The sequence below is a fragment of the Sciurus carolinensis genome, chromosome 4, assembly GCF_902686445.1.
Source record: "Sciurus carolinensis chromosome 4, mSciCar1.2, whole genome shotgun sequence".
Lineage (NCBI taxonomy): Eukaryota > Metazoa > Chordata > Mammalia > Rodentia > Sciuridae > Sciurus > Sciurus carolinensis.
Window position 1 is genome coordinate 96,578,617 of NC_062216.1, and position 24,699 is coordinate 96,603,315.

Consider the following 24,699-nt stretch of genomic DNA (forward strand, 5'->3'; position numbering starts at 1 on the left):
TGGATGGAATATTCTATATATGTCTATTAAGTCTAGGTTATTGATTGTGTTATTGAGTTCTATGGTTTCTTTGTTTGGTTTTTGTTTGGAAGATCTATCTAGTGGTGACAGCGGTGCATTAAAGTCACCCAGAATTATTCTGTTGTGGTCTATTTGATTCCTGAAATTGAGAAGGATTTGTTTGATGTACAGGGATGCACCATTGTTTGGGGCATAAATATTTACTCTCATTATGTCTTCCTGATTTATGGTTCCTTTAAGCAGTATGAAATGTCCTTCTTTATCCCTTCTGACTAACTTTGGCTTGAAGTTCACTTTATCTGATATAAGGATGGAAACCCCTGCTTTTTTACTGAGTCCATGTGTGTGGTAGATTTTTTCCAATCCTTTCGCCTTTAGTCTGTGAATGTCTTTTTGTATGAGATGAGTCTCTTGAAGGCAGCATATTGTTGGGTCTTTCTTGTTAATCCATTCTGCCAGTCTATGTCTTTGATTGATGAGTTTAGGCCATTAACATTCAGGGTTATTATTGAGATAAGACTTGTATTCTCAGTCATTTGGGCTTATTTTGGGGTTTTTTTTTTATTTTTTTTGGGGGTGGTGGGGATCGAACCCAGGGCCTTGTGCTTACAAAGCAAGCACTCTACCGACTGAGCTATCTCCCCAGCCCCCTATTTTTGGTTTTTAATTTGGCTTGGTTTCTTCTTTGAGTGGTTTTTCTCTAAGGTACTTCCTCCCTTTGCTGACCTACATTGTTGTTTTTCATTTCCTCCTCATGGAATATTTTGTTCAGAACATTCTGTAGTGCAGGCTTTCTATTTGTAAATTCTTTTAACTTTTGTTTATCATGGAAGGATTTTATTTCATTGTCAAATCTGAAGGTAAGTTTTGCTGGGTATAGGATTCTTGGTTGGCAACCATGTTCTTTCAGAGCTTGAAATATGTTGTCCAGGCCCTTCTAGCTTTTATAGTCTGGGTTGAGAAGTCTGCTGCTATCCATATTGGTTTCCCCCTATATGTAATCTGATGCTTTTCTCTCGTAGCCTTCAAATCCTATCCTATCTTTATTTTGAATGTTAGACATTTTCATTATTATGTGCCTTGGTGTGGACCTGTTGTGATTTTGTGCATTTGGTGTTCTGTAAGCCTTTTGTATTTGACTTTCCATTTCATTCTTCAGGTTTGGGAAATTTTCTGATATTATTTCATTGAATAGGTTGTTCATTCCTTTGGTTTGTATCTCTGTGCCTTCCTCAATCCCAATAATTCTTAAATTTGGTCTTTTCATGATGTCCCATAGTTCTTGGAGATTCTGTTCATGATTTCTTACCATCTTCTCTGTTCGGGCAATTTTATTTTCAAGATTCAATATTTTGTCTTCATTGTCTGAGGTTCTATCTTCCAAGTGGTCTAGTCTTTTGGTAATGCTTTCCATTGAGTTTTTTATTTGGTTTATTTTTTCCTTCATTTCAAGGATTTCCATTTGGTATTTTTTGAGAATCTCTATCTCTTTGTTGAAATGATCTTTTGCTTCCTGCAGGTGTTCTTTCAGCTTATTGGTATTATCATTAATTGCCAGCATTTGCTCTCTTATCTCATCCTTTGCTTTGTGAATCATCTTAATCATGTATAATCTGAAGTCCTTTTCTGACATTTCTTCTGCCATACTGTCATTGGATTCTATTAGTATAGAATCTAGATTTGTTTGGATCATTTTCTTCCCTTGTTTTTTCATGTTGTTCATGTATCTTCCCCTCTAGCAGTGTAGATCTGGGGTATTGCAGATTTCCCCCTATAGGCTTATAGTGGCCCTATAGGTTTCCAAAACCTTTTCTTTAAGGGGAGATCAATATTAGCAGTAGGAGATCAATATTAGCCCAATTCAGACACTATGCAATCCTAGACCAAATAGCCCCTATGAGGACAATAACAATATTGTCATAATAAACAGAATGGGTTCAAATATTATCTTCAGTAAAACAAACAGATTTGCAATAAGTTCTGCAGTTTCTAATGGAGGACAAAGAGGATGCAGAGAGATGTAGAATGTAGCTGTTAATGGGATAAGAAAAGAATATACAGATGTTCTAGATAATAGAAAGAGTGAGAGTGTAATCAAAAGAAATTGGATGTTAGCATGCAAAAAAGGGAGAAAGAGACTCTGAGGGAACAGGTAAACAAAAGGAGAAGAGAGCAAGAAAAGTAAAGAAATAAAAACTTAAAATTTTTCAATAAGGAGAAAAAAGAAAATCTACAGTATAACAGTCATATAGTAATGAAACCTCCCAGTTTTCAGTAGCCTGATGCATGAGAGGTACCTGACAATGAGCTTCAAGTCTCCAGCAGGCGTCTCAGGATGGGATTTGCCCCACCTATAGATCGAAGCTCCGGCTTCCAGGATTATCCAAGATGGCCACTCTGGCAAATGGAGAGCTGCAGCTTGGGGTGTGGACATGGTCAGCTGGAGGTCCTGGAGGTGGGGTGTGGTTGGTCAGGCAGGCAGGCAGGGGTCCTGGAGGTCAGGTGTGTTTGGTGTGGTTGCAGGATCCTGAAGGCCGGGTGCAATCAGTCTGTCTGGGGTCCCGGTGATAGGACACAGTCAGTTGGTCTGGGGGTCCTGGCAGCAGGGAGCAGTCAGTTGATGTGAGGGCCCCAGAGGCAGGGAGTGATTGGTTGGGCTGAGGGATCCTGGAGACGGGGCTCAGTCAGTCTGGCCAGGGGTCCTATGGGGCCTGGCTGTCATCTCAAAATAGCAGCAGCCACATGTAATCAAACCTGCAGGTACTGTAACAGTGAACTTTCAGGCAACAGCAGGCAGCTGGTGCTCCACTGGCAGTTGGCAATCAGTTTGCTGACTGTTGTCCAATGATTGGAAGGTGAACCTCGTGCGTTGGGTGATGGATAGGTGTAAGGCAGGCAATGGACAGGCGAGAGGCAGGCAAATGGTGGATGATAGGTGCCTGACAGTGACCAATCTGCACTCAAAAAGGCATCGATATGCTGGCAGACTGCAGGTGATCACAGCAGACAAATGGGTAAACAGCAGGGGATCGATAAGCAGTAAAAACTGCCTCACCAAGAAACAGATATTCTCTCCTTGAAACCGGAGTTACGGAGTGACAAGGAACGCAGGCTCCCTCTAGTCTGCCATCTTGGATCTCTCCTCCCACATTCTTGCCAGCACTTATTATTTGTATTTTTGAAGATTGCCATTTTGACTTGAATGAAATAAAATATTAATGGAGTTTTCATTTGCATTTCCCTGATTGCTAGGGATGTTGCATAATTTTTCATATATTTGTTGTCCATTTATTTTTTTGAGAAGTGTCTACTTTTTTTGCCCATTTGTTAATTGGGTAATATGTCTTTTGGTGTTAAGATTTTTGAGTTCTTTATATATTCTGGATATTAATCCCCTGTTGGAGGAGGAGCTGGCAAAGATCTCCCATTCTATAGGATCTCTCTTCACACACTTAATAATTTCCTTTGCTGTGCAGAAGCTTTTTAATTTGATGCCATTCTACGTATTCTTTGTTTTATGTCTTGAGCTTTAGAGATCTCTTTAAGAAAGTTGGTGCCTGTACCAATATGTTGAAGATTCTAAGTCTATGTCTTCCTCTAGCAGTTATAAAGTTTTTGTTCTAATTTTCAGGTCTTTGATCCACTGTGAGTTGACTTTTGTGCAAGGTGAAAGATAGGGATAGAGTTTCATTTATCTACATATGGATTTCCAGTTTTCCCAATACAATTTGTTAAAAAGGTTATCTTTTCTCCAACATATGATTTTGGTACCTTTGTTAAATATCAGATAACTACATCTATGTGGATTTTTCTCTGGGTCTATTCCATTGGTCATCTTGTCTGTTTTCATACCAATAGCTTGCTGTTTGTGTTGCTGCAGCTCAGTAGTATAATTTGAGATCTGGTATTGTGATATCTCCAGCATCACTCTTATTACTCAGGATTGGTTTTGCTATTCTTGTTCTTTTATTCTTCCAAGTGAATTTTAGGACTGTTTTTTGCTAATTCTTTGAAGAATATCATTGGTTTTTGTTAGAGATTGGATTACATTTGTATAATGCTTTTGGCAGTATTGTGACAATATTAATTCTACCTATTCAAGAACATAGGTATTCTCAACATCTTTTAAGGTCTTCTTCAATTTCTTTTCTCATTGTTCTACAATTTTTATTGTAGTTGTTTTCCATCTCCTTGGTTATATTTATTCTCAAGTATTTTATTAGATTTTATTTGAGTTATTATAAATTGGATAGTTTTCATGGTTTCATTCTCAACAGATTCATTATTGGAGTATAAGAAAGCTATTGATTTATCTATGCTAATCTGGTATCCTGCTACTTTGCTGAGTAAATCAGCTCTAGAAGTCTTCTAGTGGAGATGCATGTTTTGTGGGGGGGCAGGGGTGGGCCATGGTCTTCTTGATATAGGATCATGTTACCAGCAAGGAGAAGTAGTTTTTATACATATCTTTTAATTTTTTACAGACTGCATTTTGATTCATTGTACACAAATGGGGTACATCATTTCGTTTCTATGGTTGTACATGATGTAGATTCATACCATTCATGTAATCATACATGTACACAGGGTAAGATGTCTGTCTCATTCCACCATTTTTGATACCCCGCTCCCTCTCATTTCCTTCTACATAATCTAAAGTTCCCCCATTCTTCTCTCACTCCCCACCCCTCACCCCCATTATATATCATTCTCCACTTATCAGGGGAAACATTTGACCTTTGGTTTTTTGGGCTTGGCTTATTTCACTTAGCATGATATTCTCCAATTTCATCCATTTATTTGCAAATGCCATAATATTATTCTTCCTTATGGCTGAATAGTATTCCATTGTGTATATATACCACAGTTTCTTTATCCATTCATCTGTTGAAGGGCATCTAGGTTGGTTCCACAATCTAGCTTTTGTGAATTGAGCTGCTATAAACATTGATGTGGCTGTGTTACTGTAGTTTGCTGATTTTAAGTCCTTTGGGTATAAACCGAGGAATGGGATAACTGGGTCAAAAGGTGGGTCCATTCCAAGTTTTCTGAGGATTATCCACACTGCTTTCCAGAGTGGCTACACCAATTTGCAACTCCACCTGCAATGTAAAAGTATGCCTTTTCCCCATATCCATGCCAACATCTATTATTCTTTGTGTTCTTGATAATAGTCATTCTAATTGTAGTAGGATGAAATCTTAGAGTTGTTTTAATTTGCATTTCTCTAATTACTGGAGATGTTGAACACTTTTTCATATTTTTATTAATATAAATATATTTCATATATTTATTAATTGCCTGTGTGTCTTCTTCTGTAAAGTGTCTGTCCAGTTCTTTGACCAATTGATTGGATTCTTTGCATTTTGGTGTAAAGTTTTGTAAGTTCTTTATAAATTTTGGAGATAAGTGCTCTATCTGAAGTGCATGTAGAAAAGATTTTCTCCCACTCTGTAGGCTCTCTCTTCACATTCTTGATTGTGTCCTATGCTGAGAAAAAGCTTTTTAGTTTGAGTCCATCCCATTTATTGATTCTTGCTTTGATTTCTTGTGCTTTGGGAATCTTGTTGAGGAAGTCTGATCCTAAGCCAACATGATGAAGATCTGGGCCTACTTTGTCTTCTATTAGATGTAGGGTCTCTGGTCTAATTCCTATGTCCTTGATCCATTTTGAGTTGAGTTTTGTACAGGCTGTGAAATTTCATTTTACTGCATATGGATTTCCAGTTTTGCCAGCACCATTTGTTGAACAGGCTATCTTTTCTCCATTGTATGTTTTTGGCTCCTTTGTCTAGTATGAGGTGACTATATTTATGTGGGTTGGTCTCTGTCTTCTATTCTGTACCATTGGTCTGCATGTCTATTTTGGTGCCAATACCATGCCATTTTTGTTACTATTGCTCTGTAGTATAATTTAAGGTCGGGTACTGGGATGCCTCCAGCTTCACTTTTTCTGCTCAGGATTATTTTGGCTATTTTAGGTCTCTTGTTCTTCCAGATGAAGTTCATGATTGATTTCTCTATTTCTATGAGGAATGTCATTGGGATTTTAATTGGAATTGCATTGAATCTGTATAGTGACTTTGGTAGTATGGCCATTTTGACAATGTTAATTCTGCCTATCCAAGAACATGGGAGATCTTTCCATCTTCTAAGGTTTTCTTCTATTTCTTTTTTTGATGTTCTATAGTTTTCATTGTAGAGGTCTTTCACCTCTTTTGTTAGATTGATTCCAAAATCATTTTTTGTTTGTTTGTTTGTTTAAGGCTACTGTGAATGGAGTGGTTTTCCTAATTTCTCTTTCAGAGGATTCATCACTTCTATATAGAATGCATTCGATTTACACGTATTGATTTTATATCCTGCTACTTTGCTGAATTCATTTATGAGTTCTACAAGTTTTCTAGTGGAGTTTTTGGATCTTCTAAATATAGGATCATGTCATCAGCAAATAGTGACAGCTTTGGTTCTTCTTTTCCTATTTCTACCCCTTTAATTTCTTTGGTCTGTCTAATTGCTCTGGCAAGTGTTTCAAGGACGATGTTGAATAGAAGTGGTAAAAGAGGACTTCCCTGTCTTGTTCCAGTTTTTAGAGGGAATGTTTTCAGTTTTGCACCATTAAGAAGGATGTTGACTCTGAGCTTTACATAGATAGCCTTTACAATGTTGAGGTATGTTTTTACTATTCCTATTTTTTCTAGTGTTTTGAGCATAAAGGGGTGCTGTATTTTATCAAATGCCTTCTCAGCATCTATTGAAATAATCATGTGATTCTTAACTTTAAGTCTATTGATGTGATGAATTACATTTATTGATTTCCAGATGTTGAACCAACCTTGCCTCCCTGGGATAAACCCTACTTGATCATGGTGCACTATCTTTTTAATATATTTTTGTACGTGATTGCCAGTATTTTGTTACAGATTTTTGCATCTATGTTCATCAGGGATATTGGTCTAAGGTTTTCTATCCTTGATGAATCTTTGGTTTTGGTATCAGAGTGATACTAGCCTCACAGAATGGATTTAGAAGTGTTCCCTCCTTTTCTATTTCCTGGAATACTTTGAGGAGGATTGGGTATTAGTTCTTCTTTAAAGGTCTTGTAGAATTGGGCTGAGAATCCATCTGGTCCTGGGCTTTTCTTGGTTGGTAGGCTTTTGATGGTTTCTTCTGTTTTGGTGCTTGAAATTGATCTATTTAAATTGTGTACATCTTCCTGATTCAGTTTGGGAGAATCATATGACTCTAAAAATTTTTCAATGTCTTCAACATTTTCTATTTCGTTGGCGTATAGATAGATTTTCAAAGTAGCTTCTAATTATGTATTTCAATAATGTCAGTTATCATCTTTCCTTTTTCATCACGAATTCTAGTAATTTGAGTTTTCTCTCTCTTTCTCTTTGTTAGTGTGGCTAGGGCTTTATCAATTTTGTTTACTTTTTCTAAGAACAAACTTTTTGTTTGGTCATTTTTTTGAATTGTTTCTATTATTTCAATTGATTTCAGCTCTGATTTTAATTATTTCCTGTCTTTTACTATTTTTGGTGTTGATCTGTTCTTTTCCTAGGGCTTTGAGATGTAATGTTAGGTCATTTAGTTGTTGACTTTTTATTTTTTTAATATATGAGCTCAATGCAATGCACTTCCTCTTAGTACTGCTTTCAGAGTGTCCCAGAGATTTTAATATGTTGTGTCATTATTCTCATTTACCTCTAAGAATTTTTTATTTCTTCCCTGATATTTTCTGTTATCATTGCATCATTCAATAGCATATTATTTAGTCTCTAGATGTATGAGTAGTTTTTGTTTGTTATTTTATCATTCATTTCTGATTGCATTCCATTATGGTCTGATAGGATACAGGGTAGTATCTCTATTTTTTTTTTTTTTTTTTTTTTTTTTTTTTGTATTTAATGGCTTCTTTGTGGCATAGTATATGGTCTATTTTGGAGAAGAATCCATGAGCTGCTGAGAAAAAAGTATATTTGCTCAATGATGGATGAAATACTCTGTAAATATCCATTAAGTCTATATCATTGATTATTTCGTTCTATAGTTTCTTTGTTCAGTTTTTGTTTGGAGGATCTATCCAGTGGCGAGAGTGGTGTGTTAAAGTCCCCCTCTATTAATGTGTTTTGGTCTATTTGATTCTTAAAATTGAGAAGGGTTTGTTTGAGATACATACATGCTCCATTGTTTGGAGCATAAATATTTAATATTGTTATATCTTGTTGTTTTATGCTTCCCTTAAGCAGTGTCAAATGTCCTTCTTTATCCCTTCTGACTAACTTCAGTTTGAATTCCACTTTATCTGATATGATGATGGAGATCCCTGCTTTTTTAGTGGGTCCATGTGCATGGTATGTTTTTCCCCATCCTTTCACCTTTAGTCTGTGGATGTCTTTTTCTATGAGATGAGTCTCTTGAAGGCAGCATATTGTTGGGTCTTTCTTTTTAATCCAATCTGCCAGTCTATATCTTTTGATTATTGAGTTTAGGCCATTGACATTCAGGGTTATTATTCAGATATGATTTATATTCCTGTTCATTTTGACTTATTTTTGTTTTTTTACTTGTTCTTTGATTGGCTTTTCCTTTAGGGTAGTTCCTCCCTATGCTGACTTGTATTGTTGTTTTCCACTTCCTCCTCATGAAATATTTTGCTGAGAATGTTCTGTAGTGCAGGCTTTCTTTGTGTAAATTCTTTTAATTTTTGCTTATCATGGAAAGATTTTATTTCATTGTCAAATCTGAAGGTTAGTTTTGCTGAGTATAGGATTCTTCGTTGGCATCCGTGTCCTTTCAGAGCTTGAAATATATTATTCCAGGCCCTTCTTGCTTTTAGAACTGGGCTGAGATCTTCAAAGGAGAATTAACACCAATCCTCCTCAAATTATTCCATGAAATAGAAAAGGTGGAAACCTTTCCAAACTCATTCTATGAAGCTAGTATCACCCTGACACCAAAACCAAAGACACATCAAGGAAAGAAAAATTCAGACCAATATCCCTGATGAACACAGATGCAAAATTTTTTAATAAAGTACTGTTAAATCACATACAAAAACATCCTAAAAGATAATACACCAAGATCAAGTGGGGTTCATCCCAGGGATGCAAGGATGGTTCAACATTCAAAAATCAATACATGTAATCCATCACATCAATAAACTTGAAGACAAAAATCACAAAATTATCTCAATAGATGCAGAAAAAAGCATTTGACAGAATGCAGCACCCCTTCATGTTCAAAATACTAGAAAAACTAGGGATAGTAGGAACATACCTCAACATTGTAAAAGTTACCTATGCTAAGTCCACAGCCAACATCATTATAAATGGAGAAAAATCAAAAGCATTCCCTCTAAAAACTGAACCAAGACAAGGATGCCTTCTTTCAGCATTTCTATTCAACATAGTTCTGGAAACTCTAGCCAGAGCAATTAGAAGAAAGAAATCGAAGGGATAAAAACAGGAAAAGAAGAACTCAAACTATCACTATTTGCTGATGACATGATTCTATATTTAGAAGACCCAAAAAACTCCACCAGAAAACTTCTAGAAATCATAAATGAATTCAGTAGACTACAGAATTTAACACCCATAAATCAATTGCATTCCTATATATTAGTGATGAATCCACTCAAAGAGAAATTAGGAAAACTATTTCATTCACATTAGCTTAAAAGAAAATAAAATATTTAGGAATCAATCTAACAAAAGAGGTGAAAGACCTTTAAATGAAAACTATGGAACCCTAAAGAAAGAAATTGAAGAAAACCTTAGAAGATGGAAAGATCTCCCATGTTCTTGGATAGGCAGAATTAACATTGTCAAAATGGCCATAGAACCAAAAGTGATATACAGATTTAATGTAATTCCTATTAAGGTTTTGATGACATTATTCATAGAAATAGAAAAAGCAATCATGAAATAATTTGGAAAAATAAGAGGCACAGAATAACCAAAGCAGTCCTTAGCAAGAAGAGTGAAGCAGGAGGCATCACAATACCAGAACTTAAACTATACTACGGAGCAATAGTAACAAAAATGGCATGGTATTGGCACCAAAACAGACATGTAGACCAATGGTACAGAATAGAAGACACAGAGACAAACCCACATAAATACAGTTAACTCATACCAGAAAAAGGCACCAAAAACACTGGATAAAAGATAGCCTTTTTAATAAATGATGCTTGGAAAACTGGAAATCCATATGTAAACAAAATGAAATTAAATTCCTGCGCAAAACTCCACTCAAAGTGGATCAAGGACCTAGGCAATAGACTAGAAACCCTGTGCGTACTAGAAGAAAAAGTAGACCCAAATTTCCATCATGAAGGTTTAGGAACCAAATTCCTCAACAAGACTCCTAAAGCACAAGAAATAAAATCAAAATTCAATAAATGAGATGATATCAAACTAAAAACATCTTTACAGCAAAGGAAACAAGAAGAAACCCTACAGAAAATCTTTGCCACCTGCACCTCAGATAGAGTATATTAATACTCCAAGATATATAAAGAACTCAAAAAACTTAACACCAAAAAAACAAATAACTCAATCAATAAATGGGCAAAGGAACTGAACGACACTTCACAGAAGAAATACGATCAGTCAACAAATATATGAAAAAATGTTCAACATCTCTAGCAACTAGAGAAATGCAAATTACAACTACACTGAGATTTCATCTCACTCCAGTCAGAATGGCAATTATCAAGAATAGAAGTAACAATAAATGTTGGCAAAGATGTGGGGAAAAAGGTTCACTCATACATTGCTGGTGGGACTGCAAATTGGTGCAACCACTCTGGAAAGATTCCTCAGAAAACTTGGAATGGAACCACCATTTGACCCAGTTATCCCACTCTTCAGCATATACCCCACAGACTTAAAATCAGCATACTATAGTGACATAACTACATCAACGTTTATAGCAGGTCAATTCATAATAGCTAAGCTATGGAACCAACCTAAGTGCCCTTCCAATGATGAATGGATAAACTGTGGTACATATACACAATGGAATATTACTCAATCATAAAGAAAAATGAAATTATGGCATTTGACATTAAATGAATGGAACTGGACACTACCATGCTAAGTAAAATAAGCTAATCCCCCAAACCAAAGGTCAAACACACAGATATGAGGATCCTGACTCACAATAAGTGGGGAAGGGGGGATTCCCTGGATTGGACAGGAGGGAGTATGGGAAAGAGATGGAGGATGGGAAAGACAGATTGAATTGGACATAACTTTCCTATGTTCACATATGAATACATGACCACTATAACTCCACATGTACAACCACAAAAGTGGAAAGCTATACTCCATATAAGTATGTCAAAATACATTCTACTGTCATGAATAACTAAAAAGAACAAATACATGGGTTTATTACCTTTTCCATATTTGTATTGTGATACCTCCAGCATTGTTCTTTTTGCTCAGGATTGCTTTGGTTCTTTGAAGTCTTTTGCACTTTCAAATTTTAGGACTGTTTTTTCTCTTTCTATAAAGAATGTCATTGACATTTTGTAGAGAGTGCAATGAGTCTGTATTTCTCTTCAGGCACTATAGACTTTTTAACAATATTAATTCTTCCAATCCACAAACATGGGATGTTTTTCCATTTTGTGTATGTGTGTGCCCTCTTCTGCTTCCTACATCAACATTTTATAGCTTTCATTGTGGGTTTTTTTTAATCTCCTTAAATTTACTCCTAGGTGTTGTTTTTGTAGCTATTACTAAGAGAATTACATTACTGATTTCTTTTTCAGCTAATTCATCATTGATGTATTGTTAATTTTTGTATGTTGATACTATGTCCACAAATCACTGAATTCATTAGTACTAAGTATTCTGATGAAGTCTTTTTTTTTTTTTTGTTATCAGATACTGGACTTTTTAATAGAGAAAATTTTTAACTTACAACTTTAATCTCATAACTCATTATTGGCCTGTTTATATTCTCTTTTTCTCTTTTTTTTTTAATGAGTTTTGATGAAGTCTTTAGGTTTTTCTATATATAATGCCATTTGCAAACAAGGATAATTTGATTTCCTCTTTCTAATTTGGATGCCCTTTCTTTTTCTTGCCTAATTGCTCTGGCTACAACTTCCAAATTATGTTGAGTAAAAATGGCAAAAGTGAACATCCTTGTATTGTTCCAGATTTTAGAGGATTTTTCAACTTTTCCACATTTGTATAATGACAGTTGTGAATTCATCATAAATTTGTGTGGAAGTATGTTCTGCCTATATCAGATTCAATAGCTTTTATCACGAAGGAATATTGAAATTTATCAAATATTCTTCATGTCTATTGAGGAGATCATATGTTTTTTGTCCTTTTGATATTTGATATGCATATGTTGAACCACCCTTGCATTCCTGAGATAAACCCACTTAATCATGGTAAATAATCTTTCTTGATGTGCTGTTAGAATCAGTTTGCTAGTATTGTATTAGGAATTTTTGTGCCTATATTCACCAGGGATAGCAGTCAATTTTATGGTTGTTATATTCTTATCTGGTTTTGAGAGTAGGGCAATACTGGCCTCGTAGAAGGAGTGTGAAAGTATCCCCTTGTCCTTTACTTTTTAAGATTTTGAGAACTGGTGTTAGTTGTGCTTCAAACATTTGGTAAAATTCAGCAGTGAAGTCATCAGGTCCTGAGTTTTATGATGAGAGAGATTTTCTTCACAGAAGAGGTCACAATATAATTAATGTCACAGGAATTCTTTTTAAAAGATCATAAGGGACTATTATGAACAATTATAGGCCAACAAATTTCAGAACCTAGAAGAAATGGATAAATTCCTAGAAACATACCTACCAAGATTAAATCAAGAGGAAACAGAAAGCCCAAGAAAAACAAAAACAAATGAGATGGAGTTAGGAATTTAAAAACTTCCAATCAAGAAAAGGTCAGGAACCAAATAGAAGAAACCTGTGAATTGGAGGCAGTGAAAACAGGCAGCTAGAGGCTACTAAGGGTAAGGAACAGCACGATTACTTTGGGTATTACGGACCATGTTAAGGATTTTCTCTTTATCCAAAGCCATTGGTATGATGCCACTAAGAACAGAATTTTTAAAACCATTCTGTTTTCTGAGTGAACAATGGGTAAGGACAGTGAGATGGAAGCACAGGAGCAGACGGGATCTCGGATTTGAGGATATTAGGATTATCTGGGGCTGGGGAGATAGCTCAGTTGGTAGAATGCTTTCCTCACAAGCACAAGGCCCTGGGTTCAATCCCCAGCACTGAAAAAAAAAAAAAAAAAAAAAGAATGACTGTTAGGATAATCTGGCAAATAAATTGTGGTGACTTTCACTAAGGTGATATAGGAAGAAGTAAACAGAATCAAAATACATTTTGAAGAAAGAATTGGTGAGATTATTGTATTTGGGGGGTAAGAGTGAGACAGTGGGAGTTATCAGCACAAACAAGCTTGGAAATTAAGCAGAGGATAATGCGGCCATAAAGGGAAAAGAGAGAACATGTTGGAGTTAGGAGAAAGGGGTGCTTTGTCACAAAAACTAAAAGTCTGAGAAAGGAAAAACTAGGGGAGGAACCTACTCTGAACGCTGCTGCACATAAAAACTGCACTGATGTAGAAACAACAGCAAGTATGGCCAGTGATCCACAAACATCCCGCTTTCAGTGGCACAAGTCAACGTTTCCTTATCAAGGAGCAGCTGCCCATGCTGCATTTTTGTTTTCTCCTTCTAAAAACCAGATGCCTCCACAGGAACCTACTGACTCTAAGCCCTTGTTTGAGGCGTCAGATTTCTCTAAGTTCTGAGCTCAGTGGTAGGACCTCAAATATTTATTCATTCTATTAGCCATGCTTAGCCACCAGGTGCAGGCCATCATAAATATGACAAAATGTCCACAAAATACTATCTAAAGCAGTCTCCTCCCTCGAGCCTATAATCAATGGTGTAATTCAAGGCAAGGCAACAAAACACAAATGGCAGGAACCCGGTTCTAGTTCACTGGCATGCTTAAGGACATAAGACTAGTGGAGTCAGACTATGGAAATTAGCAGGGGTGAAGGCCCAGAATGACTGGCAAGGAAGAGAAACTGAGGGCACTGCCCTCACTCTCTAGGCAGCAGGACTGGTGAGTCATCCTACGTTTACAAGAGGAGTGCGTTGTGACGTTGAGACACAGTTGAAATGTGCCTGTGAGTCTTCTGGTGCAGTTCCTGTTCTTCCCAGGTTTTCTCTCATGTCTAGGTAGGCTCTTGGGAGGAAACGTTTCCTCAAGATCACTCTTCTCTGAATATATCTTAGCCCCTGGGTATTTCAAATCCTTGTGAAAGTCTTGAAAGATACTCATCTACTTGCAAAATCTCTTTTTCAAGTTCGGCAACCCCCAAGAATAATTTCTTCTCATGCGTCCTGCTGGGAGCACATGAACCCACTCCCTCCTCCCCCTTGATGGCAGAGCTTGCATCCCTTTTCTCCAAAACACAGTCCTCTCCTTCCTATACCAGTACTGCTGTCTGCCACACCCTCTCCAACCACATGCTTTTGTTGCCTACATGCCTCCGTCTCAGCCACAGAATCAACTGTTTGCCCTGTGCTTCTTCCTCAAGCATAGTCCGTGCATAAAAGGGAAGCCCCTCTTGATTTGCAGACTTGCTCACCAGCAGAGTACCCAAAAAGTCCCCAACCTACCCAGAGTTGGCACTGTGCGCTTATCTCAATGGAGACAGTGGCATAAGGACAGGAAGGAGTGCCATCTAAAGCTCATCTGGAATGATTTTTAACAAATGACATGTGCGTGCATGCACACAGAGGTGGTTCTTAATACAAGGTCAAGTTCCCCTGGATTTCCTTCATGGATTCATTAACATTTTCAGTTTCTTTACTGAAAATTATAAATGACAATTTAAAATAATTGTTTTCTATCTTAGAAATGTTCACTGGTTTACGACACATTGGTTTAGTGTAGTCTTAAAATAATTTAGAGGCAAGGAAAAATTTTTATGGTCAAGAAAGGGAAGCAGTGAGAATATAAAGGTCAGCATCTACCCAGCCAGTCTTGACCACTCCAGATTCAATGGTAACCCATAAGAAAATGGCTCCATTTTAATCACCTTCTCTCATTCTTCCCCTTCACCTTCCCTTCCTGATGTGGGTAAATGACCTTGCTTTTCCAGAGCTCTGTCACTCTCATTTGGACACCATGGCTTACAAGATGGGGTCTGGTTCCTTACCACTCCTGATACTTTGGCTGTTCCTAACGAGGCCTGTGTCGGCCCAGATGAAACCCTGGTGCCTTCCAGACCAACAGTCACCTTGCTCCAGGTGTCAGAAAAACGTACTGGTAAGTTGTTATCCTCCTCCTAAAGCACCTCCACATTTCAGAGAACATTTCACACAGAAGAGTTCAGAATCCTGGGATCAGTCCGCATTTTATTTTACAGTACATTCATGTAAGTTCCTGCATTTCCAAGGTAACCAGATCACATTCAGGTTAGCACTGCTGGTAACAAAATCATACAACTTCCCTGGCTTCAAAAACAAGATAGGGTGATGCACATTAATACTTCTTTCCCTTTAATACTGCAGAAGATAATACATCATACACAAAAAATCTCTAAAATCACATGCCTTTTACAATCCAGTGTGAAGGCATTTATGTTAAAATTAAGCCATATGGAACATGGGGAGAATAAGAGTTTCAAAGTTCTCTAACATTTCTGCCAATGCCATCTTTCTCTTAACTGCGAGGGGGAAGATTCAGCCTCAGTGCCTTGGGAAGTGAGGGATGGGAAAGCAGAGGGTTACTTAATTCTGAAACTCATGGCTTTTCAGCCTACTTCTGTAAAAATTATTTAAATAACCTAAAATTTTAAAAAGAGTTAATATGAATAAAGGATAGTAATAGAGGAAGCACCTGGAAAAAAATTCTGCCAGTCACTGATGGGAAATTTAAACTGCAGACATTTCACAAAAATGGAAAACCTGTATCACATCCAGTAATATGTAAATTCCCAAGATACGTTTTCATTTTACAGTAATATGTAAATTCTCAAGATACATTTTTATTTTACTGAATGAAAACACTATGATCCATGTTCTTCTGGTCTTGAACCATTCAGAAAACCCTCCATCTGCAAAATTTACTATAGGTCATCTTATATCGTTACCCATCTAAGAATAGAGCTGACCAATATACCAACCCTTACAAACTGAGCTATAATAAAGACTAAAACAAGATAGGTAGGAGAAAAATCAGAAGTGTGGGAAAGCAAGAAGTTAGACTTGTTTGGGTCATGTTACTAAATTTAAAAATTTCATTATAAAATGGTTTAGACCCTGGTCCAACACAGCTGGAATGATGAGTTACTGAAGAGGCAAGTCCCCAACCAGAAAGACACCGTGCTTACACAACATCTTCCTCCTAGAAGTTCAATGTGCTTTAGGTAAAATCATTACTTCACTGTATAATTAAGTACATGATTCAGAATATCCTCAGACTTGCTGTTAACTCCAGTGACTAATGAGCCTTTGCCACTTGCTTCCAAGAATCTGTTGAGCCCTGATCTTACCAGGTTCTGAATAAAATCGATATGCATATTTGTTGATCCTGAAAGAAATCCCACCCTTTTCAAGGCAGAAAAATATGATGGAAGAGGGAATAAGACACTTTTTAAGAAAGTCACAAAACATCTTATGAAAAACCAGAGCCAGTGCATATTTTACAACCCCTGAAAAAAGCCCCCTGTAGCAGTGTAGGCAAAGGGAGCAGTGATGTCTTTGAAACCAGAGTGACTTGCAGCTAACTGCCTAACAGTAAATTCACAGAGTAAAATGCAGAATAAGTCGACATATAACCAAGGTTTACATTATATCTAGAAATATGTTTTATGCTTTAAAAAAATTGCAATGCACTCCAAAAAAATTTTTGATAATTCATGTACAACAGAAGGCACTGTTATCCGCATAAATCCATGGATTCTGCATGGCAAAAACCTGAGACCTGCAAGTCAATCCAATCCTCTAAAACCCGCCTTGGGCTTTCAGCCTTTGGAGCATATGGTTTGTCCTTTTCAATGCAATGATTCTGTTTTTCTTTAATTTCATACATTACAGTAGCTTGTGAAAATATATATTTCAGGGTAAGAAAGGTCAAAGGGGAAAGGGAGAGTGGATAAAAGTACTGCCTAATGCCAGATGGTAACTGGTGCAGCAGGAGGGCCCTGAAAAGCAGCCCCCAAGTTCTCCCCTTGACTCTCACACTCCCTTTGTGAAACCGTGAAATAAAACACAGCGATGACATCTGGTCAGCTGATGTCCTTCCTTCAGTTGTTGCCTGGCACAGTCCCAAAGTTAAATGCAGAGAGAACTCCTTTGTTTTCAAAGGTGAAACCTCCCTGTTGTTCAATCTTCTTCTTTGCCTCTAGCATTAAAAAAAAAAAAAAAAAAAAAAAAAAAGAGGAAGAAAACAGAAGAGTCCTTAAGGTACAAAGTTGGAAAGAACCTCAAAAGAGTCAGATTCTTTATATACTTACAACTGAAGAAATGTGACTTATGGTATTAGTTACCTGACCAAACTGAATGCCAGCCATTAGCAGACCCACATCAATAAGTAATTATGTTTAGTATCACAGAAAAACTGTTTGCTACAATGAGTGAAATGAAAACAAGTCTCAAGCTAGATTCCAATAGCTTCATGGTCTCTACTGCTGAAAAGGGACCCGACTTCTCATAGCTGGAGGGCTGATACCAAATCTGAAGATCTAAGTCTGTGCAGAAGAACCAGAATTCTATACTCTAGATGCCAGTTCACAGTGTTTCCTACCAAAATATTGTTGTGATCACAAAATCTTTTCCAATGCTAATCTAGAAGCAACCATAACAATCTCAACAAAATAATCTCTTTAGCTTAAAACTGAAAATCAATAAGAGTCACCAATACAGAAAGCTCAACAAACAAATGGAGAGCATTTGTTATGGTTTGGATTGTAAATGTCCCCCAAAGGCCCACATGCTAAAGGTTTGGTCACCAGCCTTGGTACTATTAGGAGGGGGTGAAACCTTCAAGGGATGGAGCCTAGTTGGAAGAAGTTAGGTCAATAAGGGCATGCCCTTGAAGGGACTATTGGGGCTCCTTCCTTTCTCCTTCTTCCCAGCCACCTTGGTGAGCAGGTTTCCTCCACCACACACTCCTGCAGGATGTTCAGCCTCACTATAGGCCTAAAAGCAACAGGGCTAAGTGATCATGGACTGAAGCCTCTGAGATAAGTCAAAATAAACTTCCTCCTTATAATTTTCTCAGGCATTTTGTCACAGCAACAGAAAGATGACTAACGTATTATTTCATTTCCAGGAATATAAGTTCCTTGAAAGAATTCATAAAATGTTTTTGGTCCACCTGTGGTTAAGATGTTTAGGTAGGTGTCCATCTGATTAAGTCCCCCTCAGCAAGATTCATGCTAATCCTTACTTGTTACTTATAACTCCAAAATAACATATGGATGTGAATGGGAACACCACTAATAAACACATTTTTTTTCTCCCGGTACTGGGGATTGAACCCAGGGCCTTGTGCTTGCAAGGCAAGCACTCTACCAACTAAGCTAGATCCCCAGCCCAAATAATAAACACATTTAATGGACAGGTTTTTGCAGATCTAAAATATTAGGAATGATTAAAAAGAACAAACATACAATAATGACAGTTCCTCATTATCATAAATGGTTGGTCTCTAAAAATTCAAAAGCATATTTAGGTGCCCCTTAGCTCACTTGAAAAAGGCACATTATGACATATGATATCAATGTGAAAATGACTGGCTGACCTGCCACTGTCCTTCGGTGCTCTGCCAATGTGTACACCTCCTGCAGTGTTCTCTTCTGGTCCTCACTGAGAGGTGCTAACAGCAGTTGGTACCAGGCAGCATCTCGATTCTGCACAGCTGTTGCATTTCAGGAGCGTACAGGAGAAGGAGAAAAACATAAGAGTCCAATAACAACTATTATCTCAGAAAAATGCATGATCAAATTACAATAAAATTATTTCAGATAATAAGGGGATGATGAAACTTAAATGAATAAGTTGTTCTTCTTTCTAAATTTTATGAATTTACGAATGTTACCTAAAATACAGATCTTGGGACACACACACCTGTACTCACTTGCTACCATTTTCCTCTAGAATTTTCATACTACCTACAGTTTCCGCTAGATTCAAATCTGTATGTTTAGGCAAAATCTTCCCCTACACCTAGGATTCAAATCTGTATGTTTTGGCAAAATCTTCCCCTACACCTAGGATTCAAATTTGTACATTTAGGCAAAATCTTCCCCTTAACCTACTGAACTTTTCCACTTAGATAGCTCATCTCAAATTTTGCACAACTAAAACCAAATTCAATACTTTCCTCCCAAACCCTATTTATCTCCCTATTTCTATCACTAGTTCTATTAGTCTCCCAGGCAACCATCCCAAGCCCTTACAACCTCTGAACATGCTCTCTTCATGTCCAATTCGCTGAGTCTTGTCTCCTACCTATAGGTTTCTTTCCATTAAATCCCATAGTCTACTCCAGGGCCCTATTACTCCTAATTTAATAAAGTTATCTCATAATGTTTGGTTCCCTCAGCTCTTTTTATACATTATCACCTGAAAACTCCCCTAAGGTAAACTATCACATCCCAAGGTCAACCCCCTTACAGAAAAACCTCAACAACACTCCATTAGGGAATAGTGTCCAGAATTCAAGGCTACTACAATCTGGTCCTTTTTCCCTCCTTCACAGAGTCTTTCAGCAGTGGTCTTTACAAACTGGTCCAAAGCTGGATGCCTAACTATCACTTGAGGAGTGTTTTAATAATAGCATACATACTGGGCACAGAGGCATACACTTATAATCCCAGCTACTCAGAAGGCTGAGGTAGGAGGATCACAAGTTTCAGGGCACCCTCAGCAATTTATTGAGACCCTGTCTTGAAATAAAAAATCAAAGGAAGTGCAGATGTGACTCAGTGGTTAAACACCCCTGGGTTCATTCTCCAGTGTCAAAAAATTAAAATTAAAAAAGGGGTAGGGGGGGTTGGGGAAATAGCTCAGTTGGTAGAGTGCTTGCCTCACAAGCACTAAGGCCCTGAGTTCAATCCCCAGCACCGCAAAAAAAAAAAAAAAAAAAGGGGGGTAGGGGTATAGCTCAGTGGTAAAGCACCTCTGGATTTAATTCCCATTACTGAAAAATTTTAAAATAAACTATATATTCTGAGACTCCACCCAAGACCTAAAAGCTTCCTTGGTGACTAGGGTGCACACCCATGTCTGGAAAAAACTATCTTAGTACACATCTTCATAGTTCCATCTCCACATTTATACTTTCATTTTCCTAATGCTTTGGAATGATATTCCCTGTACTCTTCCCCTCTAATTCCTGTGAAATTTCAATAAAAACTTGGTAGTTTTTATCTTCATCAATGGTATTTGTAGCAACACTAAATGATGCCAATATATTATGCTAGTATTGTCCCCGTTAGTAAAAGCATTTTATATACAAGCATATCCACTTTAATTTTATAAAAAAAAAAACTAGAAATAATCCTAAATGTCCAACAGTAGAAATAAGTTATATTATAATACAATCACAGAAAAACCACCTAACCATAAAAGAAATAATATACATTAGTGGGATTTTTTTCATTATAATGTCTTTAATAATTTTCTAAATATTATCATTGGTGTATCATTCACTTTTATTCCATAAAATTTCCATTTCCCATTTTTATACTAGTTTATTGGTCTTACTCATTTGTAGAAGGCTTTTGGATATTATGTACCATACATTTAGTAAATATTTTCTCCCGATCTTCAATGAGTCCTTTAACTATATTTATGCGTCTTGCTGTACAAAATTGGCAAACTGCTTAAGTAGTAAAGAGCTACTCTCTGTTCCCTCCCACAGGGACTGTGAATTACTAATAGGTTTACGCCATCATTTTTAAGCAATATCACCCGAAATACTTCATTCCTTTCTGTAAATGCTTACTCCCTTTTTGCCTAGAGGATCAACAACACATTTGCCCGGAATTGCTTTTGTGAGGATAACCCACAGGCTCCCCCTATTGCTTTACAATGGCAAAAGATGCTAGGACTGAGTGAAGAGAGCTTCTTTATGCTAATTCCTTTCATTTTGCAATGTATGGTGTTTCTACAACAAAAAATTAAAATTTTAAGAGTCTATCCCAATTTTGGGTCAGATCCCAAAACAAGTACCAGAATATTATCTAAGAAATAGCTCAAGGTTCAGGGAGTAAAGACATACTTAACAGAGCTTGTGTAAAGAACTGATATTCATCCACACTATTGTCAAGATCAAGTGGAGTGCTGAACCCCTCCAGGGCAGTTTCTTCCAGCACTTCTTCATCCCAGTCGTCCTCCTCTTCCTCCTCATCTCCACCTCTCCCATTATTTGCCTGCATGGCTTGAGCAGCTACATTCGTATCCTCCTCATCACTGGAAATCTCCTCTGTAGACCCATTAATTATTTAAAAGGAATCAAAATATGCAAGGGTAATACATAAAATTCCATGAAAAAAAAACAAAAACTATTAAAAATTGTAGAAATGGAAAAACAACAATTTATATAAATACATAAAAATAAACCTTATCTTACTCTAGTTTGATAATGGAGAATGGTTTTATCCTTCTCACTGAAAACAATTTCCCTAGATCTGAACATTGTTAATATTATACTACAGTTGACTCATTAATTTGAGAATACTATTTAACTGAGGATTTCCCATAATTCTTTGTCAATTAAAAAAAAAAGACACCAAATGATTTTGCAATCAATATACATGTTTTAAATAACAATGACCTCCCATTGAGAATTCAGGTCTCTCATCAACTAAACAGATTAGGAAGTGCTCAGAAGTACCAAAATGAGGAGGTCATTTCCTCTAATAGAAATAGTAAAAATGCAAAAATATAAAGAATAATAAAGTAGTCAGCTTGAAAAGTTAAAAGCCAGATTATACATGACCTATTTTCAGTGATCTGTTCCAAGTGATTCGTGAGTATTTTAACTGAAATACTATAACCAGAAGGCAATAAATGCAGAACAAAAATCAACGTAAGAGGAAAAACCTACAGTAAACCCTAACCAGGCAACATTCATCTAAAACTAGTTCCATAAAACACAGCATACTGGGGCTGGGGAGATAGCTCAGTCAGTAGAGTGCTTGCCTTGTAAGCACAAAGCCCTGGGTTCGATCCCCAGCACCCAAAAAAAAAAAAAAAACACAGCATACTGAAACAGGTGAATTAAACTACAAGATAGGGATAAGACAAGAAACCATAGTTTTGGGCCAGACATGTAGTGGGGAGAAATGGCAAAGGTATAATTACAAAGATAGCAAGAAATACCTTTGCTAGTTAACAATTCTACACTTCAGTAGGAAATTCAACAAGTCTGGGAATATTACTAGAGGAATTTCCTTTAAGCCATATTAGTTATAAGCCAATAAATAGTAAAGCAAGAAATTAGAAAGAGAACATAATGAAAAAAAATTTACAATCATTGGCATATGCTTAGCCCCCCCCCAAAAAAAAGAGAAAAAAAAAGAACTTCTAGAAAGAAGCTTACTTCAAAAGATCTCAGAAATCAGAAAAACCAGAAAATTTTGTAGTGAGAGTGATTAAAGGTAGTTTAAAATTCCTTGTATAAAAACAAACTGGGATACCGGTTAAAACAAAAAGTAAGTCTACACCTGCCAAAATCACAAAGTTTAGCATCAAAAATAGTTTTTTAAGTTTTCTGGGAAGAATTCTGATTTTTCTTAGCTAAAGATAAATGTATGTTTCTAACCAGAAGAGGAAAAACTCCACTCAGAAGTGGATAGTACTACTTTCTGGGTCCTAGCAAGTAGTTTTACAATCTCATTATTAAATAAAATGTCTAAAATATTCTTGATATTAACAATCTTAATCTGACTTTAGATTGATCAAATTACATTCATTTCTGTACTTTATTCTAAATGTTTATTTAAACCACAAATATATCTCTCACTAATAATTTTGGAAGATGAATCACTTAACAATTTTTTTGTAAAATCAATCTCCACTCTTCTTAATCTAGTGTTTCACTCAATTCATGGCTGCTGCATTCATTGAGACTTTTAGCACTAACGAGAAAACAAAATGCTCAGTTGCTAACTCGTATCAAGACCATATGATTGTGTTACAAATACATTTACCAATGTATCACAACATCATTAGGTTCAGGTTTAAAAAACATTAAGTTGACAGTTTTAAGAAGTACACAAATCTATTATCCCACATGATACAATTAACAAGTCAATCAAGTCCAAAATATATGTTAAATGTTCAAGCCAAAGAACGTTAAATCTGTTATGATGCCAAACAGACTAAACGTCAAAGAAAACAATGCTCAAATCAAAATCAATTCTAGCACCGCAATGAGAACACGTTACCATTTTCTTCCATGTCAACTTTCTCTGCTTTTGAGCGATCTTCCCGGTTTACCAGTTGCCTAGTAGCACAGACCTGCTTTAGGCCAAGGAAAAGGAAAAGTATTGAAGGGACAATCTGTCCCACCACAGCATCTACTGCAGGAGGTCGATTTTGCAATTCAAAAAGGATACTCAGTCCTATTATACACATCTTTCGATCATGATGCCTGCAAAATTTCAAGGAAAAAAAAATGTAGACATGAGAAATGCAATAAAGGACAAAACCCAGAGAAATTACAAAAAGAGATGTTCAAGGTAAACTCTAAGGTTTATTCATTGGGATTGTACAGAAATATCTCATTTTGTACTATATGAAATCCTACATTTAAAAAAGTTTTATAAATCATTATCATTAAAGACCCATGACATTCTGCAATTAGCATGGTGAATCTTGCTGTAATACTAACATGATTGATTACACTATGTCAGTATAGCATTATACTCAGATAATGCTATATCTGAGTGTTGGCATAATGGGTTTTGCTAAAGCAGAAAATTCTTATACAATGGAAATCATGGAGTTCCCCAGAATCTTCTCCCATTAGACTGGGCCTCAAGATTTCTTGGCACAGGCACTCTACACTAACCCCAGGTGCCAAAAGCTGTTTCAAAAATTCAACATCCAGTAAGCTGAACTTAATGGCTCTAAATAAATCTACTAGCATCCTCTGCTATAAGACGGGATAAGGAAAATTTAATTCTGAAGGAAAAATGTTTGACCAATTTATATTAGATATATTTTTTTATAGTTTCCTTTAAGTTATTTAAAACTAAAGATACTAAGAATTAAAGACTATTATATTAGTATAACCACCAAAAATTGCAAGCATGAACAAAAAAAAATTACTTGCAGTGGTTTAATTCATTTAAAATGAGATTATAATATAATGAGCTCATGAATACTTTACAGGCTTCTGTTATTCCTCATTATTTGCATTGCTTGCTTCATTTGAATTACAAATGGTCAAGTCGTATGACATAACAGGAATTGTACTTGACCTGAGGGCTTTCTCATTCTTGTAGTACCAAACTAGTAGTCCACACCAGGTGACAAGTGGATCATAGCAGAAAAGATGATTATCAAGTGGGTCTCTAAAGAATCCAAGGAAGCACTTTCCAAGGATACCTAGTCTATGCGACAGCTGAGAAAGCCTTT

General features: G+C 36.5%; 1 protein-coding gene across 3 annotated transcripts in view; it reads right to left on the minus strand.

Moving 5' to 3' along the window:
- Positions 1-15,439: 15,439 nt before the first annotated feature.
- Ipo8 (importin 8) overlaps positions 15,440-24,699 on the minus strand; it is a 70,752-nt gene continuing 61,492 nt past the window's right edge. For 2 of the 3 annotated variants that reach the window (XM_047548470.1, XM_047548469.1), the window contains 4 exons: positions 23,505-23,710; positions 21,335-21,538; positions 18,851-18,967; positions 15,440-17,449 (listed from right to left, as the gene is read on the minus strand). In XM_047548470.1, coding sequence (XP_047404426.1) covers positions 17,352-17,449; positions 18,851-18,967; positions 21,335-21,538; positions 23,505-23,710 — 625 coding nt within the window. In that variant the 3' untranslated portion in view covers positions 15,440-17,351. The remainder of the gene's footprint in view (positions 17,450-18,850; positions 18,968-21,334; positions 21,539-23,504; positions 23,711-24,699) is intronic. The other variant, XR_007108218.1, reaches the window with a different exon arrangement.